Raw genomic sequence first — 25371 nt, forward strand, 5'->3', positions numbered from 1 at the left:
AATTACTATTATTAATTAAATAATAATTTCTATTAATAAATACACTGTTTATATGATAAATAATTTAATTTAAAATAAAAAAGTTAAATCATGTATTAAATAATTTAATGGTCAGTCCATACCAGTGCCCAATCAATAGGATTCCCAATGATTTGATAATTAATTAACCGATAATTAAAAAAATTCAATTCAAATGAAGCGCTCATTGATTGCAATATATTTGTGTGTAAAATGTGTTCACAAATAATGTCAATAAATATTAAAAAAACAAATGTTTTTCATAAAACTATTGAATTGAATTATCGGTAATAATATTATTCATACAAATTGTGACCATATTTTGACCAATAATTGGTGTCACGTTAGATAAGATCACTGAAAGCTACAAAGCGGTCATTCAAATGGACAGACGCGACGACAATACCGGCCGACAACAGACTTTGGGAAAGCCATTACCGCATTACGTGTGTCGCGGACTACCACCGCCAGCATCGTCGGTAACGGCCGTATGTTTTGCCGACATCGACACCGAAAGCTATATGATTTTTGGCACCGATTGTGGTCAAGTGATACACTGGTCACTGGACACATATCGGTCACAATTGGTTTATGACAGTCAACACAACTCACGGGTTCAACAATTGATAGTCACCGACGATGAAGACTTCGGTCACCTGTTGTTAAGTCAATTCAAGAATGGATTTATCGATGTCTACGACAGACAAATGACAGTCAAAAGATCGCTAAATATATCGGATCTGAGTTTTTGCAAATGTTTTCTGTATACGAGTGCTGACTGTCAGTCAAAATACTTGGCATTTGTGCCCAAAAGTGATGACAAGTCCATCGAAATAATGAACTTCACAGACAAGCAAACAATGGTAACAATTGAACAGATTTCGGACAAAACGAAGAACGGTTATCCATTGGCCGTACATTTAACACAATTTGATACAAATAATAGTAAATGTGATAAAATTCTGGTGATAATAGGTTACGAAAGTGGATTACTTTTAGTTTTTAAAGTTGATCCCAATGTCTGTGATTATCAATTGGTGGCGCAATTGAAATGTTTTGAAACGATTATAACTGGTTTGGACTTCAATCGCGACCGAAACACTGGTATCTGTTGTTCAGTTGAAAATGTGATAAGCGTTTGGACGTTAACTACAAATGATGACAAAACAGCGGTTAGTTTATCGCTGAAGAAAGATCTAATCGTAACTAATAGTGGTCTAACCTGTTGTGTCATACGATCGGATGGACGAGTGTTTGCTTGCGCCGGCACTGATGGCTGTATACGACTGTTTGCTTTGAAAAGTCTTAAACCGTTAGCCGTCGCCGACATTCACAAGAAAACTGTTGAATGTCTCAACTTTTCGCACAAATTGTCGACAAAAAACATGAAAATACTGTTAGCCGTCGGATCTCAAGACAAAACTATCACTCTTTGGGATTTTTATAACAACTTATAGATAATTTTAGTAACAATTATTGATTTTTAAAACGAATAGACGAAAAAATTATTGATTCAATATCTATGGTATTGGATCCATGGTATGACACCTAACACTACAGAACTAAATGTGATCTAAAGGTAGTTCCTATGCAACTAAATATGATTGTTTGTATACTGATTATGGTATGTAACTAATGGCATAACAATGTTGATCCAGTAGTCAAATATTATTATCAGTTTATTAATTTTTGGTAATTTTTTGAACTCCTGTTTCCAGCACTTCTACATATAACCGATCAATTCTGATAGTATATCAGTGATAGACCAAAAAAAGTGGTTGAAATAATTGTAATTAAATTATTACTATAATGAAAATTACCAACAATTATGCCCTCATATGATCAGCGATGAGAAATTAATCTTTTGTATAGAATTAAATTAAAACATTTTTTTATATATAAATTTATGTATTAAATTGTTTTTAATTGTAATATATTTTTAATGAAATAAAATTAATTTATTGATATGAAAATATATTTTTAAAAATACACTATTAATAAGTTCTTATTATATTATAGTTACTATTTATAATTTCTAATACTCTATAGTAATCTAATTAATTAGTATATCTAATTTACTATTGAATTTATCTGATTAAATAATTTAAGTTATAAAACTTAAATAGGAATACAAAATTAAAAAAAATATTAAATACAATGTATAATACGTTTATTAATCATAAATTAGCTTTCAGTTATATTATACTTTAAAATATATTTAAGTGATTTTATTTAATAAATATAAATGAGGAAATGGTTTAACTAACATAACTTATAGTGCCATTTGAATGCCGTTCATACATTCAATGTACTTTTGTCTCAATTAATTTTATAAATAAATAAATAAATAAAATATATATTTATATATTATATATAATTTTATTTATTAGTATAGCCTCTGTTTTAAAATCTATTAATTACCTAATGTTAAAGGAATTTACAGATCATTAATAACAGTTGTTTTAATGTTTTGTAAAATTATTTTTGATGTAAAAACTTGTCGGAAAAACTCATTTTGTAATATTATAAATATTTTCCTCTTAAGTAAATTAATTTCCAAAATACACTTTCAAAATATAGACAAATGATATATTTAAATGTTTTGACATTAAAAAGAGACACACATTTTGTTTGTTATAAACTTTTTATTTTATTATAATTTTTTTTACTAAAAAAAGAGACACAGTTTGAAGGCTTTTTTATAAGCAGTGATAAGAATTGAAGAAAAATAAATTATAAACAAATACTACAATAATAGTAGTAATAATAATAACACTAATGATACTTATAATGTATTAACAAATACTGTATATTAGTTTTTTTTTGAATAAATTAATTGATAAAATAAGAGAAAAATTTTAAACATAATAATTGACAATAATTTAGTCAAAGACTTATTGACAAATGTCTTAATTTTTTTTGTTGATAAAAACATTGATTACAATAATAATTGTATAAATATTTAATAAAGAAAACAAAAATATGAAATTAAAATTAAATATCAATTGAGCCGTGAGTTAAATGTAAATATAAATAATAATTATAATTGACTGAATTTATAACAATTTAAATACATAAACGTTTTATAATATATTTATATATAATTTTACTATTATGAATATATTTTCAATGCCAATACTTTTTACAATAAATGCTCAAAAAATACTTGTAATTATAATAATTATCATTATCAACAAAAATTTATATTTATAATATATTAGACATTAATTCATTAATTGAGTTGTTAATATATAATTCATTTAGATTTTTAAATATATATTTTTCAAAAAATTTTGTATTTATAATCTCATTATTTAAAAATCGTACAATTTTTAAGAGCTAAAAGTAAAATGTTTTATAATTTTTTTCATATTATATTTATTTGAATTAAGTAATCACAAAAAGTATATTTTTACGATACTGTGTTTCTGGTATTTAATTTTATTGTTGTTTTTTGAATTGATTTTTTTTCAAAAACAATTTTTATCAATTTGTGTGACAATTACTTTTATTGTTTTTGGTAATTAGTTAAATATTTTTTTTGTTGAGTAAATGAATTTTTAAGTATATTATTACAAATCAATTTTAATTCACATTTAAATTGTTTTTATTATTTAATGAACAGTGAATACAATTTTAATAGTGTTTGTAGTACAAGCAAAATGTATATAATATATAATATAATATAATATCAGTTATGTTTGACGGCACTAAAAGATAATATTATTTTCATTTACATTTGGTTGTAATTGCAGTGTATATCATGTATATAAATATAAATATATTTTTTTTTTGGATATCAAATCACAATCAAATGATGAATAGTTACTATATTTAAGTTTATTATTATTATTGTTGATATTGTTGTTATAGTTGATGTTGTTGTTGTTTAACTCACGATTTTCAGAGTTAATATACACGAGAGTTAGTGTCCCGGTTATTATGATGGGATGATTATTATATAAATCAATCATTTATAGTAATACTTTTTTTAAAACAATTTTTTCATATTATATAAGTATAGTTTAGATAAGCATAAGAACACGTATTATTCATATATTATATTTAGTCTTAAATATAAACAATATTATTATTTTATTGTTTGCAATAAAAAAAAGCAATGCATTACTGATCTCATATATATATATATATATATATATATATAAATTTGTTGTAATAATTAGTAAATATGCATATTTTAATTACCTATTATGCATTTTTTATTTATAAATATATTTACAATTATTGTTTATTTTAATGCAGCTTAAATTTACTTGTAAACTATCAAAAAAATTTTGCAGTAATTTTGATGACATTTTAAGGTAAAAATACTTAATTTTCATTTTATACATTGAGTACTAAATTATTACTCAATTTAGATCTTTTTAATAGATTTTAGTTATTTAGTTATTCACTTCAAAAAATTGACATTAATTAAAAAAACATATTTTTAAAAAACAATTTTTTAATAAAAAAAATCAAATAAGACTACAATTTATTACTTTTTATAAGTTGACATCACAAACACTAGAAAATAATTTTCACTTAAATTGTTGTCTCATTAAATAAAATAATAATTACTCAACAATATTGAAATTGACAAATAAATTTGGTTTTAATTAAGCGCTAATAGCAGAATATTTATAATAATAATGTTTCAAAAAATAAATTACAATCAATTTTTATTATTGTTGTTGTAATACCACTTATCTTTATATAATCAAGAATATGATTTTTATTGTTGTTTTTTGTATTAATAATAGCATTGTTTTGTGACTAAAATTAGTGTAAAACAAAATTAAAAACAAAAATTAATTATAAAAATACTATACTTATTACTTGTATATAATTACATAATAAGTTATTGTTATACAATATATTTTTTGTAAGCTGTTAGTTATAGGCTTTAATTAGTGTATTATTTTGTTAAATATTAAACATAATATTAAGTCTAACAAAACAAAACAAAACAAAAAACATAATATTATTATCTTTTATCAATCGTGGTGTAAGATATATTAGCCCTAATAATCATTAATGATTTTCAACAATAATTATTTGTTTATTTATAATAGCAAATAAATTGATGAGTATCTAATGGATATTTTATATATAAGTGATGATGACATTAGTTATTAATGATAATACTGTGTATATTAATAAGTTGTTAAAATTTGTCAAATTTTTTTTTGTAATATATTATCATTATTTGGACCCAATTTGTGGAATTGATTTATTTTATATACAATTTGTATATACTTTTTATTATTTAGTATTTGGGATTTTTTACAATGAGATGTTTTGAATGTTAGTTTTAAAAAATTTTGTTTTAACTATAATAGTTATTAGATGACAATTTTTGTGTCATTTAAATTATTTTATCATTTATGATGTTATTGTTGTCAAAGAGATAGAAAAAAATAATGAAACAAATAGAGAGATAAAGTTAGAGATGACTGAAATAATTGGTGATTAAAATTTACTTATATTTTAAAACTATATTTATATAAATTTTATCTTTTTTTAAAAAAACATGGTTTTTTCAGAAAAATTATTAATTTTTCTTAAATAATTATTAATTTTTCTTAAATAATTATTAATTTTTCTTAAATAATTATTATTAAATTATGCATGTCACAATGGTTTGTATAATTTTTAAAATTTAATTAATTATTAATTATGTAAATTTTTAAAATTAATTAATTAATTAATTAATAATAAACTTTGCGATAATTATAAAAAGTGCCGTTAATGTGATGCTAGCGATGGAATGTTGGGATGAGTTGACAGTGAGATCTCTCTTCTTCATCAACACCTGATCGATGACATGAATCACACCATTGATGGCCTGGACGTCGGATCGTACGATACGGGCCCGTCGACCCTCCCATTCAATGTATAGATTACCTGACAAAACAAAAAAAAAACGATACAATGATTAATTGAATGGCTTTTTATTTAATGGTAATTATTTTTAGGTGCAAACATGTATATATGTATATATCGCACCCTACAATCTGTATAATGGGTCATTTAGTTAGTCAAGTAGTGATTCATATCTATATGAGCACACAGGACACAAATGTCCTGTTCACTTTAAAAAAGTACGGGTCAGGTATATCAGGCATATGTCAGATCAAAATACAACCACACTATTACTCCTGGCAATGACCTCATCTATATTACGGTTAATTATATTGAAACACTACTAACACTACTATCTAAATAATAATAATATAGCAGATATACTACTACTACATAATATTGTAGATAAGACAATGAAGTTAATTGTCTGAAGTGGTATCAGATTTTTTTCACTTTTTTTTAAGTGACTTTCATTCACTCAAATGTACGGTTGAGAAGATTTAAAAACTTACAGTACAATCATGAACTTGAAGTTAAACTGCAGTATAGGTGACTATCTTTTAATTGAACAGAGAAAGAGAGAGAGAGAGAGAGAGAGAGAGAGAGAGATTTTCTACATATTATTTGCTTTTAATATAAATTTTATTTTATAATGTGAGATACAATAATTAAATTTTTCAACCAATTTATTTATTTTATATTTTTAACTGATATATTAATATATTAAAACTTTTATATAACTCGTTTTTTGAAGATAGCTTTTTCATGAACGTAAATTAGTGTAGCAATTATATAAACTAGCTTATAGTTTGCTTATGAGATAATAAAAAAAAAGTTTTAAAACTTTTTAAATACAGATAATTTTACTTTTGAATGTCAAAAAATGTTAATATAAAGTATTTCTATACAGTATATTAAAGTTAAAATAAGTGATTCATTTTAAATTATATCTAAGATATTGAATTCAAATATATGTTGAAAATAATTCATTAGTTCTTTAAATTATATTTATTGTTAAAACGATTATATCTTAACTAAATTACACTGTTTTTTAATACAGAAGTGCTAAAGAAAAAATCTAAATAAAAATTTTGTTTTTATTCAATCGATATTTGAATACATATATGAAGTAAATACAGCGTAATGTCATAATCAAGGTTTTATATAAAGGATTGGCGGTTTTGGTTACAACAAAAAAAACAAAATCAATGCACTCTTTAAGATACAGTACAGTATATATAATATAATGTTTATATTGTTGTTGCTGTTTATATTATTTGTGGTGGTAGTGCCGGTTTAAAATTGATGGCTGTCCTCTTTAAGTAATAATATGAAAAAAAATTGTGAGAGAGAGAGACAGACAAGACATGGACTCTCAAAGTCACACAACAAGAAATTCAGGTTTGTTTGCAATAAAGAGATATTATTTTTATAAAAAAAATCTACAGATTTGTTATGTGAAATGATTTTGAGTCATATAATAATATTATATAAACCTGTATATATATATTAATATATAAGTTATTTCTCTCTCTCTCTCTCTCTCTCTCTCTCTCTCTCTCTATTTTTATCTTGATTTTTAGTTTTGCTTTCATAAATTCAAATTTTTTATTATTATGATTTCTGTTGTTAGTATTTGTATACAACTACATTGCCTTTAATTATAGTTAATGTTTTGCATTATAATTGAATATCATTTTGAAAATCATATATAATATGATAATACAGCTGTCTCTCTCTCTCTCTCTCTCTCTCTCTCTCTCTCTTCTGCTTTTTTAACCCTAAAAATTCATTGACTTTTTTTTGCAGGTAAACAAAACTTATTATTATTTAATATCAATTATGTATTCAAATCAAAATAATACTATTGTAGTGATGTTTTGTCTATTATAATAAAAATAATGGTTTGTTATACCGATCCTTATCTAACCATATGGTTGGTGTCTCTCTCGATCTCCAAAAATGCAATCAAATATAAAGCAAAACAACAAAAAGATTACTGATTTATGCAAATCATTGACATTTGTGTTGATAAATAACATCTTATTCAATATGATTTGTTTTATGTCTATTTGTGTTTTTTCTTTGAAGGTATAATTTTGTGGAAAATTTTATTCATTCATTGCTTTTATATAAATATTATAAAAATATATATATTTATTAAAAATCCTAAAAAACAAATTATAAGATTGCGTTCACTCTTGCAATTAGTCTTAAATTACAATCACTCCCAACAACTGGCAGTACATTACACACACCGGTATCTGCTCTTTAAGAAAACCTAATTTTTTTTAATACATGAGCTCAATGTTTGTATGCCGGCTATCATTACATGTAAATTCGTGTCTCAATTTTTTAAATAATTTAAATTTAGTTATAAATTCATAAATTCATAAACTCATATAAAAATATATATTTTATTCAATCTTTAATTTAAATACATAATTCATTTACAACTTGTATCTAATTTGCAAATTATCTAATAATATCGTATAAAAAGAGATAATACAATATATTATACTTTTTATATTTTAATATAAAAATCTCTTTTCACGAAAATAATTTAAGCCTTTCATACAAATAATAAAATCTTAATCTAACTAAAAAATAATTTTTTATATTTTTTAATCCATTGAACTTATACTATGATTATGTGTTTATTAATATAACTACTGTGCGATAACATGCAAATATATATTGTGTAGAAATATGATTAAATTTTCTAAAACATATAATATAAATGAATATAACAATAATAAATTATTATCGTAACAAATATCGGATCGCATTTATTATATTTAATAACTTATACAATATACCGGTATATATATATATATATATTAAGCCGATTAGTTGGCAATAAAAACTCCACATGTGTTCAATTGATTTATCATTTTATATTTATTTGCATTATATGCACCACAAGCGCGTATCGGTCATCATATCATCACTTAAATAATGATCCGAAAATTGGTACTTCATTTTGTGTTTACACTATACGAGTGCAATAGTGATGATAATAAAGTCATTTGAGACCTGACATCATAGCTAATGAAATTTATTTTCCCCAATAATGTCGGTAACATAACAACAGATTCTTTCAATTAGATCAATGAAAAGCAGTGATTGAAAACCGTTTTTCAGTCACAGAACCGGGAGTACCAACCCTTTGCTGATAGGGTTAAGAGTATTTCAATTATATGTTTGAATCAGTTGAGTAAATACATTCAAAAAGTGTTTTTTTATTTGTATTGTTTCTTTATATTGAGAGAGAGAGAGAGAGAGAGAGAGAGAGAGAGAGAGAGAGAGAGAGAGAGAGAGAGAGAGGTTTCGGTAGATAAAAACGTAAGGGGCTGTTGACATGACATATACGGTTAGAATTGAAGGTCAATAGCATTCGACAAAAGGCAATAATACAACTTTTTAAACAATTTTTGTATTATTTTTATATTTTGTAATGTTTTCAAGTAATAAATAAAATATAATAATAATAACGAAAACCACTTAACTGTGACTTAAACAGCATTTGTTTGGCAATTGTTGTGTACATAATATATTGAAATACAAGTATTATCTAACTTAATATCATATTAAGTCACATATGTTTTATGTGTGCTTTACTTATTACATAACATTTTTCAAAAAAAAAATTTAAATTGTATTTTTTCATTTCAATTATAATGTTTTGGGAATAAAACTTTTGAAAACATAATATTATCTCAACAACAAAAAAAAAATGACAGGATTTACTGTTTATGTGAAAGCACTGGTATATGAGCAATGATTATTGAGTTTAAATGATATAAAAATACATGACTATATATACATACCGAAGCCAACCTGACCTTTGGCCACTTTGAGTACTCCCTTAACGGTGTGTATTGTTTCAAATTGTGTTTCCAATTGTTGCGATGAGATCTGTTGGCCGACCACTAAATGTCTGTCTAATACCTGTAAAATATATATATTTTTTAGATAATGTGAATGATATGAGAAAAAAAATACTTTATTTACTGTCAAAAAAAAATAAATCAATTGTCTGACAAATGCAACATTTTTTTACAGATTTTTACCCACAAAAAAATATGAACCATTAAAATCTGTGGATTTAATTGACTTTGAAATTCACTAAACCTCTGACAAACAAAAACAACAAAATTTTTTAGATAAAGTATTTTTGGCGATCAATGTGTGTGTGTGTGTGTGTGTGTGTGTGTGTGTGTGTGTGTGTGAGTTAGTCAAATAAATTAGAAAAGCCCTAAAAACTTAGACCAATAAGTAAATACAATAATAATAATAATAATTCAATAAATTATCTAGATTATTTACTTATTTTAACATAGGTTATATATATCACCTCTACATGTATTTTTGTTTGTCATTCTCACAGAGAAAGAAAAAAAATATTTATCGATTCCCACTGTAAGAAAAATTTTGTATAAAATATATTACAGATATATTGCCACTTAAATATTGTTTTTTTGTTTTGTTTTGTTTTTATTAGTTTTAATTCTCAAAAATAAATAAATATTTTCAGATAAAGAGAAAGAAAGTATAATTTAATGAAATAGTCTGTTAATAATTACAGAGATTATAATTTATTCGTTTGTCACAAAAAATAAAACAAAATTCAAAAACCAAATCTAAAAACTAAACTAATTTTCTTTTAAATTAAATGAGTGGCAAAACCAATAAATATTAATAGTTCAGGAAATTCCCGTTAATAATAATAATAATAAAAACTGTTTTTTAATTAAACAGTTTATTATAGAAAATAAGAAAAATAATAGTCTTTTAAAAACATACATTTCTGGTGTTTGATGGAAATAATTTCATTTCTAACTGTTTATACTCCGATGGGTTCTCCCTTTTGAACTGATCCCAGGCATCATTGGATGGCACGAAATACGTGAATCGTCTGTCTTCTCTTAGCAGCTGTTCGTTCCAGTTTTGGTTTCCCTGTCGACCCAACTCGAATGAGAAGGACAGTTGGGGATCGCTCTTGAGTTTGTCGAAAATGTTTTGGAAAGGCATACCGAGTACCCGGTCGATGATGTGAATGATACCATTGGTTGCACCAATATCTGCCTGAACAGCCGTAGCGTTGACACCGCCGCCCTCAACCGTCATCCGGGTGTGAGCGTCATCGCCAGACACTCGGAAATGAAGATTCTTGTTGTTGTCGAGAGACACGACCTCTGGTTTGGTTCCTCTGCGAATGTCTTCAGTGGAGACCGACTGTCTCGGCACGACATGGAGTTGCAATATTTGTCTCAATTGGTCCGGATTGTCCATCAGATACTTTAGTTTGTCGTCCTCTTCGTTTTCATTCAGATTATTAAACGCCGCATCTGTCGGCGCTAACACTGTCTTCTGGTCGAGTCCGGCAATTTCCGACCGGATTTCGGGAACCATATCTAGCAATCGGTTGAATGTCTTCAATCGACCGTCTCTTTCTTGACTTAAGAAATCAATGATAGACGTGTCGATTATCATCAAAGGCTTTTCGATCAGATGAACGACACCATTCTTGACAGGTATGTTGGCTCTCAGGACGCGACTAATGACTACACCCTTATTGTGTTTGGGATCAGCTTTAATAGTGTTTGACTGGACATAGTATGTCTGTTCCGGATTAATCCTAAGGGTTCTGTTAATGAGAGACAGTTCCACATTTACAATTTGATCGCTGGCTGACGATCGGTACGACTCTTTGCCCATTACGTTGAGAAACAATACATGATTTGGTATGACGTGTCCCAATACGACATATTTGTCAAACAGATCCGGTCGGACATCTTGCATGGGCACAAAAAAAGTATGATTACCGGGTCTTTCAAAGATGGCCTCCTGGCTATTACTGGTGATCTTATTGTAATAGCTATCCCATCGCTCATCAATGCTATAGATAGAAGGCTGACTTATGAGTTCCAAAGCAAATGGTGGCAATGGTGTCGACGGTATGAATGGTTCGAGTGCCTCATCAATGATATACAGGAGCTGTTCATCTCCATTGATAGCCTTCAATGAGATCTCTTTAACGATCTTAGCGTTGTTGACAAAGAACTCTTTGCTGTCCTGATGGAAGTACTCGTGATGACCAACAGATGAACGCTCCTTAAAGCTTAGGTAGAGAGGGGCCGCCTCTTGTAGTGATGAACTGACACTATAGGGAAACGAGTCCTTCTTCACCACAACACCCACTGGTAATGATATGAAAGAGTCATATAAGTGATTAGATAAGCATTTTTGGTGTTATTTTTATAACACTGTTTTTAATGATCTAATGTGTTGTCAATAATTTGTTGTTTTTTATTTAAAGGTTATTCACTTTACGGTTTGTTAATTGAATTGATAATAAAAAAGATTCAAAAGAATATCAAATAAATCAAAATAAGTTTTTAAAATTATATAAATAAAAAAACAAATTTCCTGTAAAACGATTGGAAACGGTTTTCATAATAGTATTAATTAAATGTAAACTTAATTAGATAGTCATGTCATTTATAGTATAAGTGATGGTATAGTGATTGGTAGTCATAGATTTTCATTAGCTAAAAGTAACAATAAATTAAAATTATTTTTCAGAGAAACCGTGTATTTACCGACAAAAGCCGATTTTGAAAACAAAAGACTAAACACACAGTAATTAGCGCTATTAAAAAGTTTAGATATTTTTTTGTATGAATTTAAATTAAAGTATTGATTTTATTTTGTTATATAACTAACTATTGCTGTAGTGAACAAACACATCAAAAATTTTATGGTTAGGTTTGTACTTAAAATTCAGATGCATAAACAAAATTAATTATTTTAATTTACAAAAGACTATTATTTTTGTATATCAAAATAAAAATATTATACAATAAACCACTGTATATACTGTATATAAATATATATATATAAAATAAGATGAAAAATTCTAAGACATAAATATTTTTATTATAATTTTCAATAATAATAATATAATATATTTATTTTACGATAACATTCAACAATAGTACAGAATATATGAGAGATCATCGCATAAAATCCCGGAGCTCTGCAACAATGACTTTCTTTTTAGTTAACATATTGAAAGCCAAATGATAAACAGTACTATTATTGTGATGTCTGTATATATGTTAACGAAACAAAAAATCATTTTATTATTTTTCTCCCCTTTTCTCTCTTCTTTTCCCAAGAATTGATGACATTTGTGTTGGGATTTTCAATGAGAATCACCAGTGAGTGAGAGCACAGGGAGTTTATGCCACATAACACAGGCAAATATGCTCACAAATAAGGGAACGGCACTTAAATGGCATATATAACTTTAAGTTATTTTGAGGGACAATTTTATTGTGTAATATTGTGTGTATGTGTGTGTTTGGGTCCGGGAAGGAATGGGAGGACACTGTTATATAATGCATACTTAGCTGTTTTGTATGAAAAGTGAAAGAGACAGAGAACAGGGCACTGGTATGTACTAAACTAAGCAAATTTTATCTTTTAAATTCATGCCCTTTTGTAAAAATACTGTATTTTAATATATTATTTAGCAAATGAATCACAATTTTATGACTCTCTGACATTAATATATCTTTTGTTGGTTTGAATAGTAATGACAAACGCTTTTTATATACTAATTGCTTCTTAATTGGTGCTCTAAACTGTCTGTCCTCTCACTCACTATACATCATCATCCGCAGTCATCACTACCTACCAGTGCTCTCATCAAACTCTCTCTCTCTCTCTCTCTCTCTCTCTCTCTCTCTCTAACTCACTCACTCTCATCGTGACATCAGACAACTGTCACATTTAGTTAAATCGACTCAATATGTAATGCTTTGTCACAAATAATTCATTAATTATTTTATTTCGTTGAAGTCATTATCAGACATACAAAAAAACTTTTTTGTCAAAAACAAAAAACTCTGAACCGGAATATTAATGAGGATTTGCCTGAAAAACAAAGCACTGGTATTGAGTTTCTGTTTAAAAATTATTGATAAACTAAAAGACTGTGTGTTAGAGATGATAGACAAAAAAAATAGGTTGTCATTAATGCGCTCATCTTTTATATGTTATATATATCTAATGCATTGTCAATAATCATCAAACGAGGCATTAAATGGTCTAAAAACATAATGTTTGTATCAAATGTTTATACAAAAAACAACAACAAAACACATACAACTACTCTCCTATTGAGATGAGATTCTCTAAAGTAATACAGTATTATATATCGGGTATATATATATATACTGTAGATAACAGTACTTATGTATTGACTTTACTTTATATATACAGTATAAATGTTAAGTAATTCAATACAAAAATATTTTTACTATTATTATTAATGTTATTTAACTACATATCAGACCAGAGGACACACATACAGATGCAAACATTTTTTTTATGAAAGACCAATACAGACACACAAGTGCTCTCTCACTTGACTACACCAGTAATATCTGTTTCTCTGTTTTTCTGTTCATTTATCTGTCATTTAAAAATATGTTTTTTAAAACTTCAGTAGCATTTCAAGTATTGCAACTATAATATTGGGATATATATATACAGTCAGGGTTAAGTAAGGGGGGGTAGGGGGGGGTAAGGCCAAAATACCCCCCCCCCCTAAGATCGAGAAATTGGGATTTTACCCCCCCAGACTTTTTGACCAAATTGAAAAAATTGTCGCTTAAAAACGAGGAGAAATGACCCCCCCCCCCCCTAAAATTTCGGCGCCGAAGGCGCCGAAAATTTTTTTGAAATTTATAAAAATTTTAATTTTAGTTGATACTATTTTAGTAAGTGTTTTTATGTTTTTAATATTTATAAAAATCTAATTATTGATTAAAAATAGTTAAAATAACGTTAAAAGTCATCAAAAAATAACATTATTTTAATTAAAATAAACTAAAAAATTAAAAATTACCTATTTGTTGAAAAGAGTAATCATATTACAATTTAAATATAAGTTTAAGAAGTTAATAAAACAATAAATACTTGTTTTTATTAATAATTTTTAAATTTTAAATAAAAAATTTAAAAATATTTTCAATTTTGTACTTAATATAATTAAACTTTAACGAAATTTGAGTTAAATAAGTAGTATTCAGTCAGTATTTGTATAAAAATAAAAATATATAACAAACTATAAACATTAATTATTGTTTAAAAAATTAATTATGTTAAAAGTTAAAAATTATTAAAATACTAAAAATAACTCATAGTGTATCATTAATGCTTTTATCAACTATTTTTAAATCTTAAATACATTATTTTATTTTTTTTGTTAAAATTTAAGTTTTTATTAATTTAAAAAAAATTTTTTTAAAAATATTTATTTTTTGTTAAAATTTAAATTTTTGTTAATTTTTAAGTTTTTTTTAAGTTTTTTTATATTTTTTGGAAATTTTACCTATTTTCCCGGGAATTTATACGGGAACTTGTGGGAATTTTATTGAATTTACATGGGAATATTCGGGAACTTAAGGAATTTTTAGGGAATTTTCTCTAGACCCCCCCCCCCCCCCCTTGATTTTGGATTTTTGAAAAAATTGCCGTTTAAAAATGCAATAAAAATCTTACCCCACCCAATACCCCCCCCAAGATTTTTTGAGAATTTTGTAAATTTTACCCCGGTCTACCCCCCCTAAAATCCAAAACCTTGCTTAACCCTGATATACAGTATATGGGTTTAGTTATGACAAACTTAACTATTTTATGTATTATTTTTATTGTCAATGCTATGGGAATCATGTATTATAAGTAAACAGCTGCTGTCATTTGTATTGTTAATTGTCTCATAAAAAACTATTAACTATTTGGTTATTTTCATATAAATATTTATATATACAGTAAATTTGTGTGTTACATATAATTTGCAATTTACTGTAAATATCATTACAATTACTACTAAACACAACTTCAAATGCAATTATCAATAAATAAAAACATCCGCTATTTATCACACTCTCAGGGTTTTCGGATTTAATAGTTTTTGATGTAATTTCTGAAGTCAGGGCTAACCAAACAAACAAATTTTATATAATATAAACTTAACTCTCTCTCTCTCTCTCTCTCTCTCTCTCTCTCTCTCTCTCTCTCTCTCTCTCTCTCTCTCTCTCTCTCTCTCTAAATACTATTGATTGATAGAGAGCCTCACTAATCCTTAAATTGATTTTTATAATACTATATTATTTTTATATTTAATACAAAATATACAAAACATATCAATAAGTTTGATAACCGTTACACTCCATTAACATTTCAATGGACTTTTCAATCAAATTAGTTATCATCAAATTTATTAATATTATGAATAATATTTTAACTATTTTTTTATGAAAGAGATTATTTATTATATATTTATGTGTATAACTATTTATTATATCAGATAATAATTTAAATACTGTATACAATACTTGTAGTTGACTTCATAAATCAAAGTCAAGTCTGGAATTTGCTATTTTATAATATAAAAGACATGACAACAATAAAAAAAATCTATTTTATATGACTAATAAAACGGCAAAAATCAACAGGAATTGAAATCTATTTTTTTATTACATATTTTGTGTTATTTTTATTGTTATTTATACCGTAAGGGAACTACAGATTCCGGGAAAGACCCCGACGTTTTGTGTCATTTGTATCAATATATCTTTTACGCATTTTTGAGCATATATTAAGTGTAGTTAATATATTTCTATTGTTTTTATTTCATTGATTATCAATTTCAAGCCATTAAATTTTTATATATAAACAATAGTTCGGAAATTGTGGTTTTTAAAAAGCTACAAATATTTATATATTTATTTCATTGTACTTAAATATCAAGGAAATAATTGTTGAATTATATTGTGAACTATGGTGTATATTACATTTGTACTTTTTAAATAAATTAAATTATTATAAAACTATTGTTAGTTAAGTTATAACCATTATTAGCTATTGAAATGGTCAATTATATCTATAAATTACAATTCAATTGTCAAAACAAACATAGAAATGGTTTTTTATATATATTAATATATGACTTATTTGTCTAAATTTTTATGAAATTATATAATAAATATATGTATTATAGACTAGACATATATGTATTTGTGTAATAGCATCACATATTTAATCCATATGTATGGCGAGGAGATGTTTGTCAAATAATAATGTAATAATAATAAATTCAAAGAAAAAAATAAATAAAAATAAAAAATTATTGCTATAGGAAACTGTCACGAGATTTATGATATGATGTGTCAAATACAACATATAATATGCAAAACTACTACTACTACTACTACTACTACTACTACTATATATGTCTTAATTTATATATATATATAATTAAATATATGTATAACTATACCAATATGATAAGATGCCAATTTGTCCAGTACCTCCCGGCGCAAACTTTTAGTCTGTAGTTTTTCGATGGCACTGTTGGTCGGAGCAAACAGTGTCGCTGACTTGTGCTTCAAGAATAGCTGCATTACTGGATCCCTGTCTACCACTTCTTTGAACTAAACAAAAAAATATATGTATATATCGTTAATATAAAAGAAAAAATAAATTATCATTTTTTTTATTATTTATTTATTTATAGTATATGTAAGTTAATATATGATATATATGTATACATAAAAAAACATGAGACACGCTATTAATGCTAGATTAAACATATTATTAAAATATTATTAATATTATTGTACAGTACATGCAAGTTATTAAAATAAAATAGCTTTTAATTAAATGTTGCAAAGTTTAACAGATATTTTTTGTTGTTTTTTAAATTTAATAATAATTATAATTAATTTATTTTTATTTTATTTGCAAATATTAATATTATTTAAATTTCTTTAAAAAGTTGATTTTTATTTAACAACTTTTTTTACATTATTTTTTGAAAATGTTATAATTTATCAAATAAACTATCTATATATTAATATATTATTAAATACTAGTATTATATATGATATAAGCCTCGGACTCCTGATCTCCAGATTATCTCTGGGGATATGTTATTTAGTTAGCATTGCGTGCATTTTAAATGTAAATTATTTTTTGGATAATATGTTAACCAAAAAAAACAACACATTGAGAGATTATTATTATAAATACAGTATATAATATGTATGTATATATATTAACTAAGATATATATAATTGCGTGTATATGTGTTTGTGCTGTTATTTTTTTAGATGTTTTTGTTATTATTATGTTAGTGACACTAAAATAATAGTCGGATATGAGATAACCATCAGTTGACTGCCAGACAGTGATCACTGGCAATAGAGTGTAATGTAAACGGACACTAAAAATTAGGGAATACTTGAGCCAAGGGTGCGGAAACACAGACAACACACACATATTTAAACATACCGTTTGTTGGAGGGGGAGGCGTATTGCACTGGTATTATTGTAAAAGCAATAGGTTATGACAAAAACAAAAAAAAGTATATATATATTATATATGTAGTTTGGGTTTTTGGTATAGCATTTATAAGTGGATTCAGTAATGGCTTTTATAACGACATTTGTAGTGTATATTGTATTTATATTTAGTCGATTATAGTATATAGAAAAGCCATCAAAAAAAAGTTTTTATTAATGTCTGAGCGCAGTGTAGACACAAAAATTGTACTCAAATATGAGACACGAGAATATATTATTTGACGCCAATAATAACTACCCGTCCATTATTGTTGTCATGTATTATACTCGTAAAACAAAACAAAAATTACTGTACAATTTTGTTAATACTATATTAATATTATTTGTATTACAATTGAAACAATACATCCATATATAATGAGAATTTTATTGAAAGTAAATGTGTATTCAAAATAAATTTTTGAATATATTAATAATTAGTACAATATTTATAAAAAAAAATAAAACTTATTTATATATAATATTGCTACTAAAACAACAATTTTATTTTTTTAGTATAAGTAAATCAATATTTATTATTTGTTCACATAATTGCATCAATTTTTATTTTAGTTATTTGATCATTATAAATGCAGACAATTTATTTTGTTACCATTAAATTTTTGGTTTACAATTTCAATGTAAATATAGCGGAAAATAAATTTATATAATATTAATAACTACTTGTTTTCTCAGTCAATACAGTTGTTCACTTGATTTATACCTATTTTTCGAAATTTTTTTTCAGTTAATTTACAAAATTCATAGTCAAGTCATGCGAAATACAATTTTTATGGATTTTAATAGAGTGTACTATTGATATAATACTGGTGTGTAAACAACATAGAGCACAGTTGGGTCTGGGGAGTAGTAGGCCATGGCGTCAAGTAAATGGTGTTTTACTTTTAGTTTTTTTGGTGGGTAATGGTTGTCGATGGCTGTTCCCAAATGAAAACACAACATTTTACTGATAATAATATAAATAGTAGTGTTTTATTGCCGTTTTTCATGTGTCACTAATAGAGACCCACTGTCTATGATTCATGCAATTCATTTGATTCATATAATAAAAAAGGGGAATAAATTGAAATATCGATTGATTGCTAACTGAGAGCCTCAAGAGTGACACATATACTGATAATATTGATATATCTATGGGTTTGTATAGAAATATACAAATATCATATATCTATCGTAGTATTGAAATATTTATTCACTTGTTTATATTCACTCAACTCTATTGTAAATTATTTTGAATCAATATTTTGTTACTTTATTATTGTTATTATCAAATAAGTGAAAATAGTATCAAATAATGAGTTTATTATCAAAAATTTATTTATTTATATAAATATATAGAAAAATATATTTTGCGTGAATTGAAATTAGTTTCTCTTATAAATGATAATATATATATATAACGTAAAAAATAGCAGTTATTAGATTAAAAAATTTAATAGTTAATGTTTTCACAGAAAAATGATATTTTTCTTTCAATATACTTATTTCATAAAATTTTTGTCTATTATTTAGCCAAATGTTTTCACCCAAAAAGCTGAGGGCAAGTGACGGAACAGTTGACTATTTTTTGTCGTTGTGTTAATATCTACAGTATTATATAATACAGTATTAGAGTGTATATACCTTTTTTAGATATCAAATAAATTGTCTGATTATTTGTTTGTATGTGAACTGAATGCCAACAAATAATAAAAAAAGAGACGAAAGAAAGTCATATATGAAATGCATAACTGAGTCGAGTGTCTGATATTACAAGACATGTCGTAAGGGAACCGGCATTGAGAGCACCGGCATATACACGCTATTATGATTTTTTAACAACAATCATGTTTTGGTATTTTTATTTTCCGACACAAACTTAATTTTTGTTTCAGTTAGAAAAATACAATTATATTTGGATAAAGAAAAATATTTTCTTAAAAGTTTATTGATCTCTTGTTAAATGACAATTAGATATTAATAATATTACTAATTATTTGTACAAAAATGCTTTTAAAAAATGCTATTAAAAATAAATTAGAAGAATCTATAGTTTAAATAAGCAATTAAAGTATTTGAAAAATAGTTTTTTTAAACAAAATAACAAAAAAATATCTTAAATAAAATTCTTAAATATAAATAAAAAAAATAATTTTTTTCTTTAAAACATATTTTACATATACAAAAATTTTATTATAATAAAGATGTTAAATTTACATATATATGATTTTAATTTATAATTATAATGATTTATTTATAATAATTATTATATATATATAATTGTGTGAATATAATCGTTAATTTATTAAATAAATTATTTGTATTAAATAATTTTAATTTAATTATATTAAGCATTTTATAATACTGTACATATTATTTGAATGAGAAAGATTGATATTTATGATATATTTAAATATAATATTGTAATTATGAGTTATATATATAAAATGTTATTTAATATTTCATTAGTTGTTCATTACTCCTCTTATTGGATAATTTAGTGAAACATCCAATTTATATCAAATGCATTAAATTATACCAAAATTATGTTTATGTATGGATTCAATATAAAAATAAATGACAGATAATTACAGAGTAATATTATTATCAATATTGAACAGTACTGTACTGTACTGTACTACTAACCATAATATAAATACCATGTTTTCAAACAAATTTAATAAAAATATTGATTTTTCATTTATATAGAAATTTATATATAAATATAATAACCTTTAAAAAAGTGCTTAAAAGTGCTTATAAAATATATTTTAGTTAATATGAAATTTTGAAGAAAATGTTAGGTTTAAAATGGTTTACAATAAGAGGTATTTTTGAAAGAAAATCTATGTGTGGTTTAGGCAAACATAGAAATAAATGGACAATAAGTGAAATACAAAGTTTGGTTGACATTAAAAGCGTTTCACTGGAAAAACATTTGATAGGAGAGACCAAATGGATATACCCTGTAATCCTATGGACTCTCTCTCTCTCTCTCTCTCTCTCTCTCTCTCTCTCTCTCTCTTTACTCATTTGTGTAAATCACTAGTATATTTGAGATGAGATATAATATATATATTTTGTAACCATTAAGTAAATATATATAACATCCAAATCAGTACCAATTGGTAGCTGTCATATCATTAATGAGATGAGATGTTAGGCAAAGAGGGTATATATTACTGATTTGGAGGTCATTTCAATTAAAATTTATTATTTGACACAATATTGTAAATATGAGATGCAAAGGGAGAACATACTAAATAGGATAGAGCTATGAATATACATATACTGTGCTGTACTGTATATACATGAGAGTAAAGCACGTGAATATATGGTGAAGCAAATTGACACTCGACTCAAACGTCGATTTTTGACTTTCCAGTTGACCCTCCGATGCCCTCCATTTCCCCCAACTGTGCCACTATTTACGTGTGTCGTGATTGCTAATAATGAGAGAAATGCCCAAAAAAAGGTGGACATACGGGTGGAGGACTTCAATTATATATATATTCTGTGTATTAGATTCTTAAACGACTGGATTTCAATCGTAAAGTATAGGGAGTCACCCAACATAACAACCCCACAACACCACAGATACCGACTTTTTGTTGTGGACTTTCATATATACACACCGTTCCCTTTTCCCACTGTTGCTCTCCATTTATATATTGAAAAGTCAGAGTATAAAAGTTTTCAGGGAAATTGAAAGAGAGATTTAGTCGACCTTTTCATTGGGTATTTTTTAATATCCATTTTTATAGCGCCCGGTGCTCTTGTCATTAACAATCTCTCTCTCTCTCACTTAATATTACTAAACATAAATGTATACTAACAGGACATACATGTTAAGAGAAAATATACACTTTTCATGCATTTTTAACAATAAAATAATTTTAACAATAGTTTATTCAATATATATAATAGAATAATATTTCAATAAGAGCTCCAAATTATATTATATTTGATGCCAAATGAACGATAAAATATTGGGGCAATACTTGTCAATAATACTAATGAAATTTTAATAGAAATAATTAAAATACAAAAAAACAATTTATTAGTTTTAGATAATTTTGTGCCACTTATTGTTAATATTGTATTTATTACTATATATATTCAATGAAATATTTAAAAATAAATTATTTAATAAAATATTTAATTATATATATCAATATTAATAATAATAGCTATTCAATTATTGTCAACAACAAAAAATTTACAAATGCTTGAAATATTTTGGTTGAAATACAATAAGATTGATATTCAATAAAGTTATATAATATAAAAATAATGATTTAAAAAAAATGTTTGCCAATTATTTTATCAATAAATGAAATTTTATTATTTATCAAAAAATATAATTTTGTGCTAATATTCTTGTGGTAGACTATCCTCATTTAGCACATTAGTATAGAATTTAGATATATATATAAATATTAACATTAAGGGATAGGCATATCATATATAGTATATATAAAGTCAGTAGGTTTTGCTCATCAAAATTAACTTCAAATTAACAATCATTTGTCATAATTTTAGAGCTGAGAGGCATTAATTGATGACATAATTATTGATATATACTGAGAAAATATCTTAAGGCATGGCATGAGTTTTCATTGAAATAGTTTGTTTAGATGTATTTGTGCGATATTTATACGGTTTATATAAAAGCATTGCATATATAAAATGATATCACGAATCGGATATACGATTTGCTGATGACTAATGCAATCTAACATTTAATATTGTGGTCTAACGAGTCCTTCAAATGACTCAAATATCAGAGGATTTTTTTCATCAGAAAAAAAGAGCTGTGAATAACACATACATATAATAACAATGTTTTGATGAAAACAAAATTTTTTATATAAACCCTTCTTATTAAATAAATGTTAAATTATAATAATTATTTTTTTTCGAAGAAATTAAAAATTTTGAATGAATGGCATTGAATGTGGCAATTGAAATACAACTGTGCCGCCACTACAACAGATACGGCAGCTTCTGGTATGAGCCCCACCCCACCAGTGCGCTAAATATATGCCGGTGCTAAGGTCGCAATGCGTGTGTTTGGCGCTGTTGTCTCTTATATTTTCATAGATAGAGAGGAAGAGAGAGAGAGAGAGAGAGAGAGAGAGAGAGAGAGAGAGAGAGAGAGAGAGAGAGAGAGAGAGAGGTTTGGGTTTTGTGATGACTTTGACTGCAAGTTATATGAAAGTGAATCACTTGAGTGAACGCAAACGCAATCCACAAAATGTCGGCACAAATATTAAGACTATGTGTTCACCCGATATATATGTATACGATATATGACTATTAACTAGAGGTTTGTGTCTGTAATATATATATATATATATATATAATATAGTAAAGTATTGGTACGGTATGTGTCTCACGTGTAGATTCATTAGTAATACTACGGCAGAGGGATTGGCTTATATATATGTGAGGGACACAAACACTGAATAATTGTAGCAAAAAAATGTTTCTCTCAATCCATCAGCAGGTGTGACCATTATATATATATATATATATATATATAATAGTTGATAATGTATTAAATTGTGTTACAATTTGGCACTAAATTATTATTATATACAGTACACTAACACATTATGAGATGAGATAACCGCCAAAAATAGGAGGCAAACCTGTGTAGGCAAACTACTACTACTACTACTACTACTACTACTATTACTACAGTACATCAAATATATTATACACAAAATAGTGTAGTTTAAGTGAAAATTATATGCTATTAGAAATTATAATATACTGAAAATTATTTTTATATAATATAATAATAATAAATTTAGATATAATGGGGATATGGATATCATTTATACTGTCATATTATTGATCTGTTAATTAACAGATCAATATGTTATTTGCTATAATAATAATAACATAAAAATTGTTAATTATTTTGTTAAAGAATATTCATTATATACTGTAAATCATATAACAAATCCATTTGATTCTGCAATTTCTCACTTCATTTAAAATTTAATTAATATATAAATTAAAATATAATTCATTAAACAATGAATTGATAGGGAGTGGGTGATAGTGAGTGTATAAATAAATGAATAAATAAAAAAAATATGTACAGACAAAAAAAACAATTTAAATTTAAATTATCTAACATTGCTTTAAATGTAAGCCTAATAGTCTATTAGCTATTTTGTACTGAATTACGATATTATTTAATGTTTATATTTTTAAAAAATCATATAACACATCATTTTATTATAAAACACCAACACACAATAACATTAATAATATCATTTTTGTTAGTTATATTAATAATATAGATATATAATAACATTTATATAATAATAAAATTACAGCAACAAAAGTATTTTAATTATTATATCAAAAAAAAAATTGTGGTGTAATAAAAATATACATATTGTTTGAAAAAAATAACAAAATTTCAATGCTTTCCATTAATATATTACTGTATGTATTAAAGTTTAAAATAAAAGCTCAAATTATGAGTACATAAAAAATTAATGTTTAAAAATAAATCTAATGTTTAGATAATATATTTGTTAATATACTTTTAGAGCTAAATATATGTAAATTTATGTCATTTTTAAAAGAAAAAACAACAACAAATATCTCATTTCAATGCATATATATATATATATATCTATTTTTGAAAGATAAATACATATAATTATTAGTAAATGTGGTATAAAAACTTGTAAATATTATATATCATATAAATACAGTATATTTAAATAAATTATATATATATTTAGATATACATTAAACAAGAAAAATGTGGACATACTTTTGTGAGGTCGGCTTCAATGGATAACTGTTCGTAAATATTGGTCGCACTGATTGAAGTCCAACAATAGGTAAATAGTATAGCAAATTTAGCAAGATACATTTTTGTTGACAACGACTTGCACATTTTTTTATCGGTGATGATTTAATTAATACACTGATTAGAAAATTTTCAATATTTTTAGATAAATATCACCAAGATAATTTGATGCTGCAATAATTTTTCCAATGTAATCAATTCAATTAACAATGAAATGTAGTTATTTA

General features: G+C 25.3%; 2 protein-coding genes across 3 annotated transcripts; one reads left to right on the forward strand and one right to left on the reverse strand.

Annotated features, from left to right (window-relative positions):
• The first annotated feature begins 267 nt into the window (after positions 1 to 267).
• On the forward strand, positions 268 to 1865 carry LOC128959647 (guanine nucleotide-binding protein subunit beta-like protein 1). Of its 2 annotated transcripts, XM_054305650.1 has the most exons (3): positions 270 to 305; positions 367 to 1642; positions 1737 to 1865. In XM_054305650.1, the coding sequence occupies exon 2, from the start codon at positions 402 to 404 to the stop codon at positions 1473 to 1475; it is 1074 nt and encodes a 357-aa protein (XP_054161625.1). In that variant the 5' UTR covers positions 270 to 305; positions 367 to 401; the 3' UTR covers positions 1476 to 1642; positions 1737 to 1865. The 2 variants fall into 2 exon arrangements, with proteins under 2 accessions (XP_054161624.1, XP_054161625.1); XM_054305649.1 differs by having other exon boundaries at positions 268 to 1642.
• Positions 1866 to 5725: 3860 nt separating this feature from the next.
• LOC128959635 (fasciclin-1-like) lies at positions 5726 to 25371 on the reverse strand. Its single transcript, XM_054305633.1, has 5 exons — positions 25106 to 25371; positions 17240 to 17393; positions 10690 to 12086; positions 9714 to 9834; positions 5726 to 5925 (listed from the first exon to the last, which is right to left on the reverse strand). Exons 1-5 carry the CDS (start codon positions 25229 to 25231, stop codon positions 5726 to 5728), a joined length of 1998 nt encoding a protein of 665 aa, XP_054161608.1. The 5' UTR covers positions 25232 to 25371.

This window comes from Oppia nitens, unplaced genomic scaffold (assembly GCF_028296485.1).
Source record: "Oppia nitens isolate AA-2021 unplaced genomic scaffold, nextdenovo-longstitch-racon4-pilon3 scaffold4_pilon_pilon_pilon, whole genome shotgun sequence".
Lineage (NCBI taxonomy): Eukaryota > Metazoa > Arthropoda > Arachnida > Sarcoptiformes > Oppiidae > Oppia > Oppia nitens.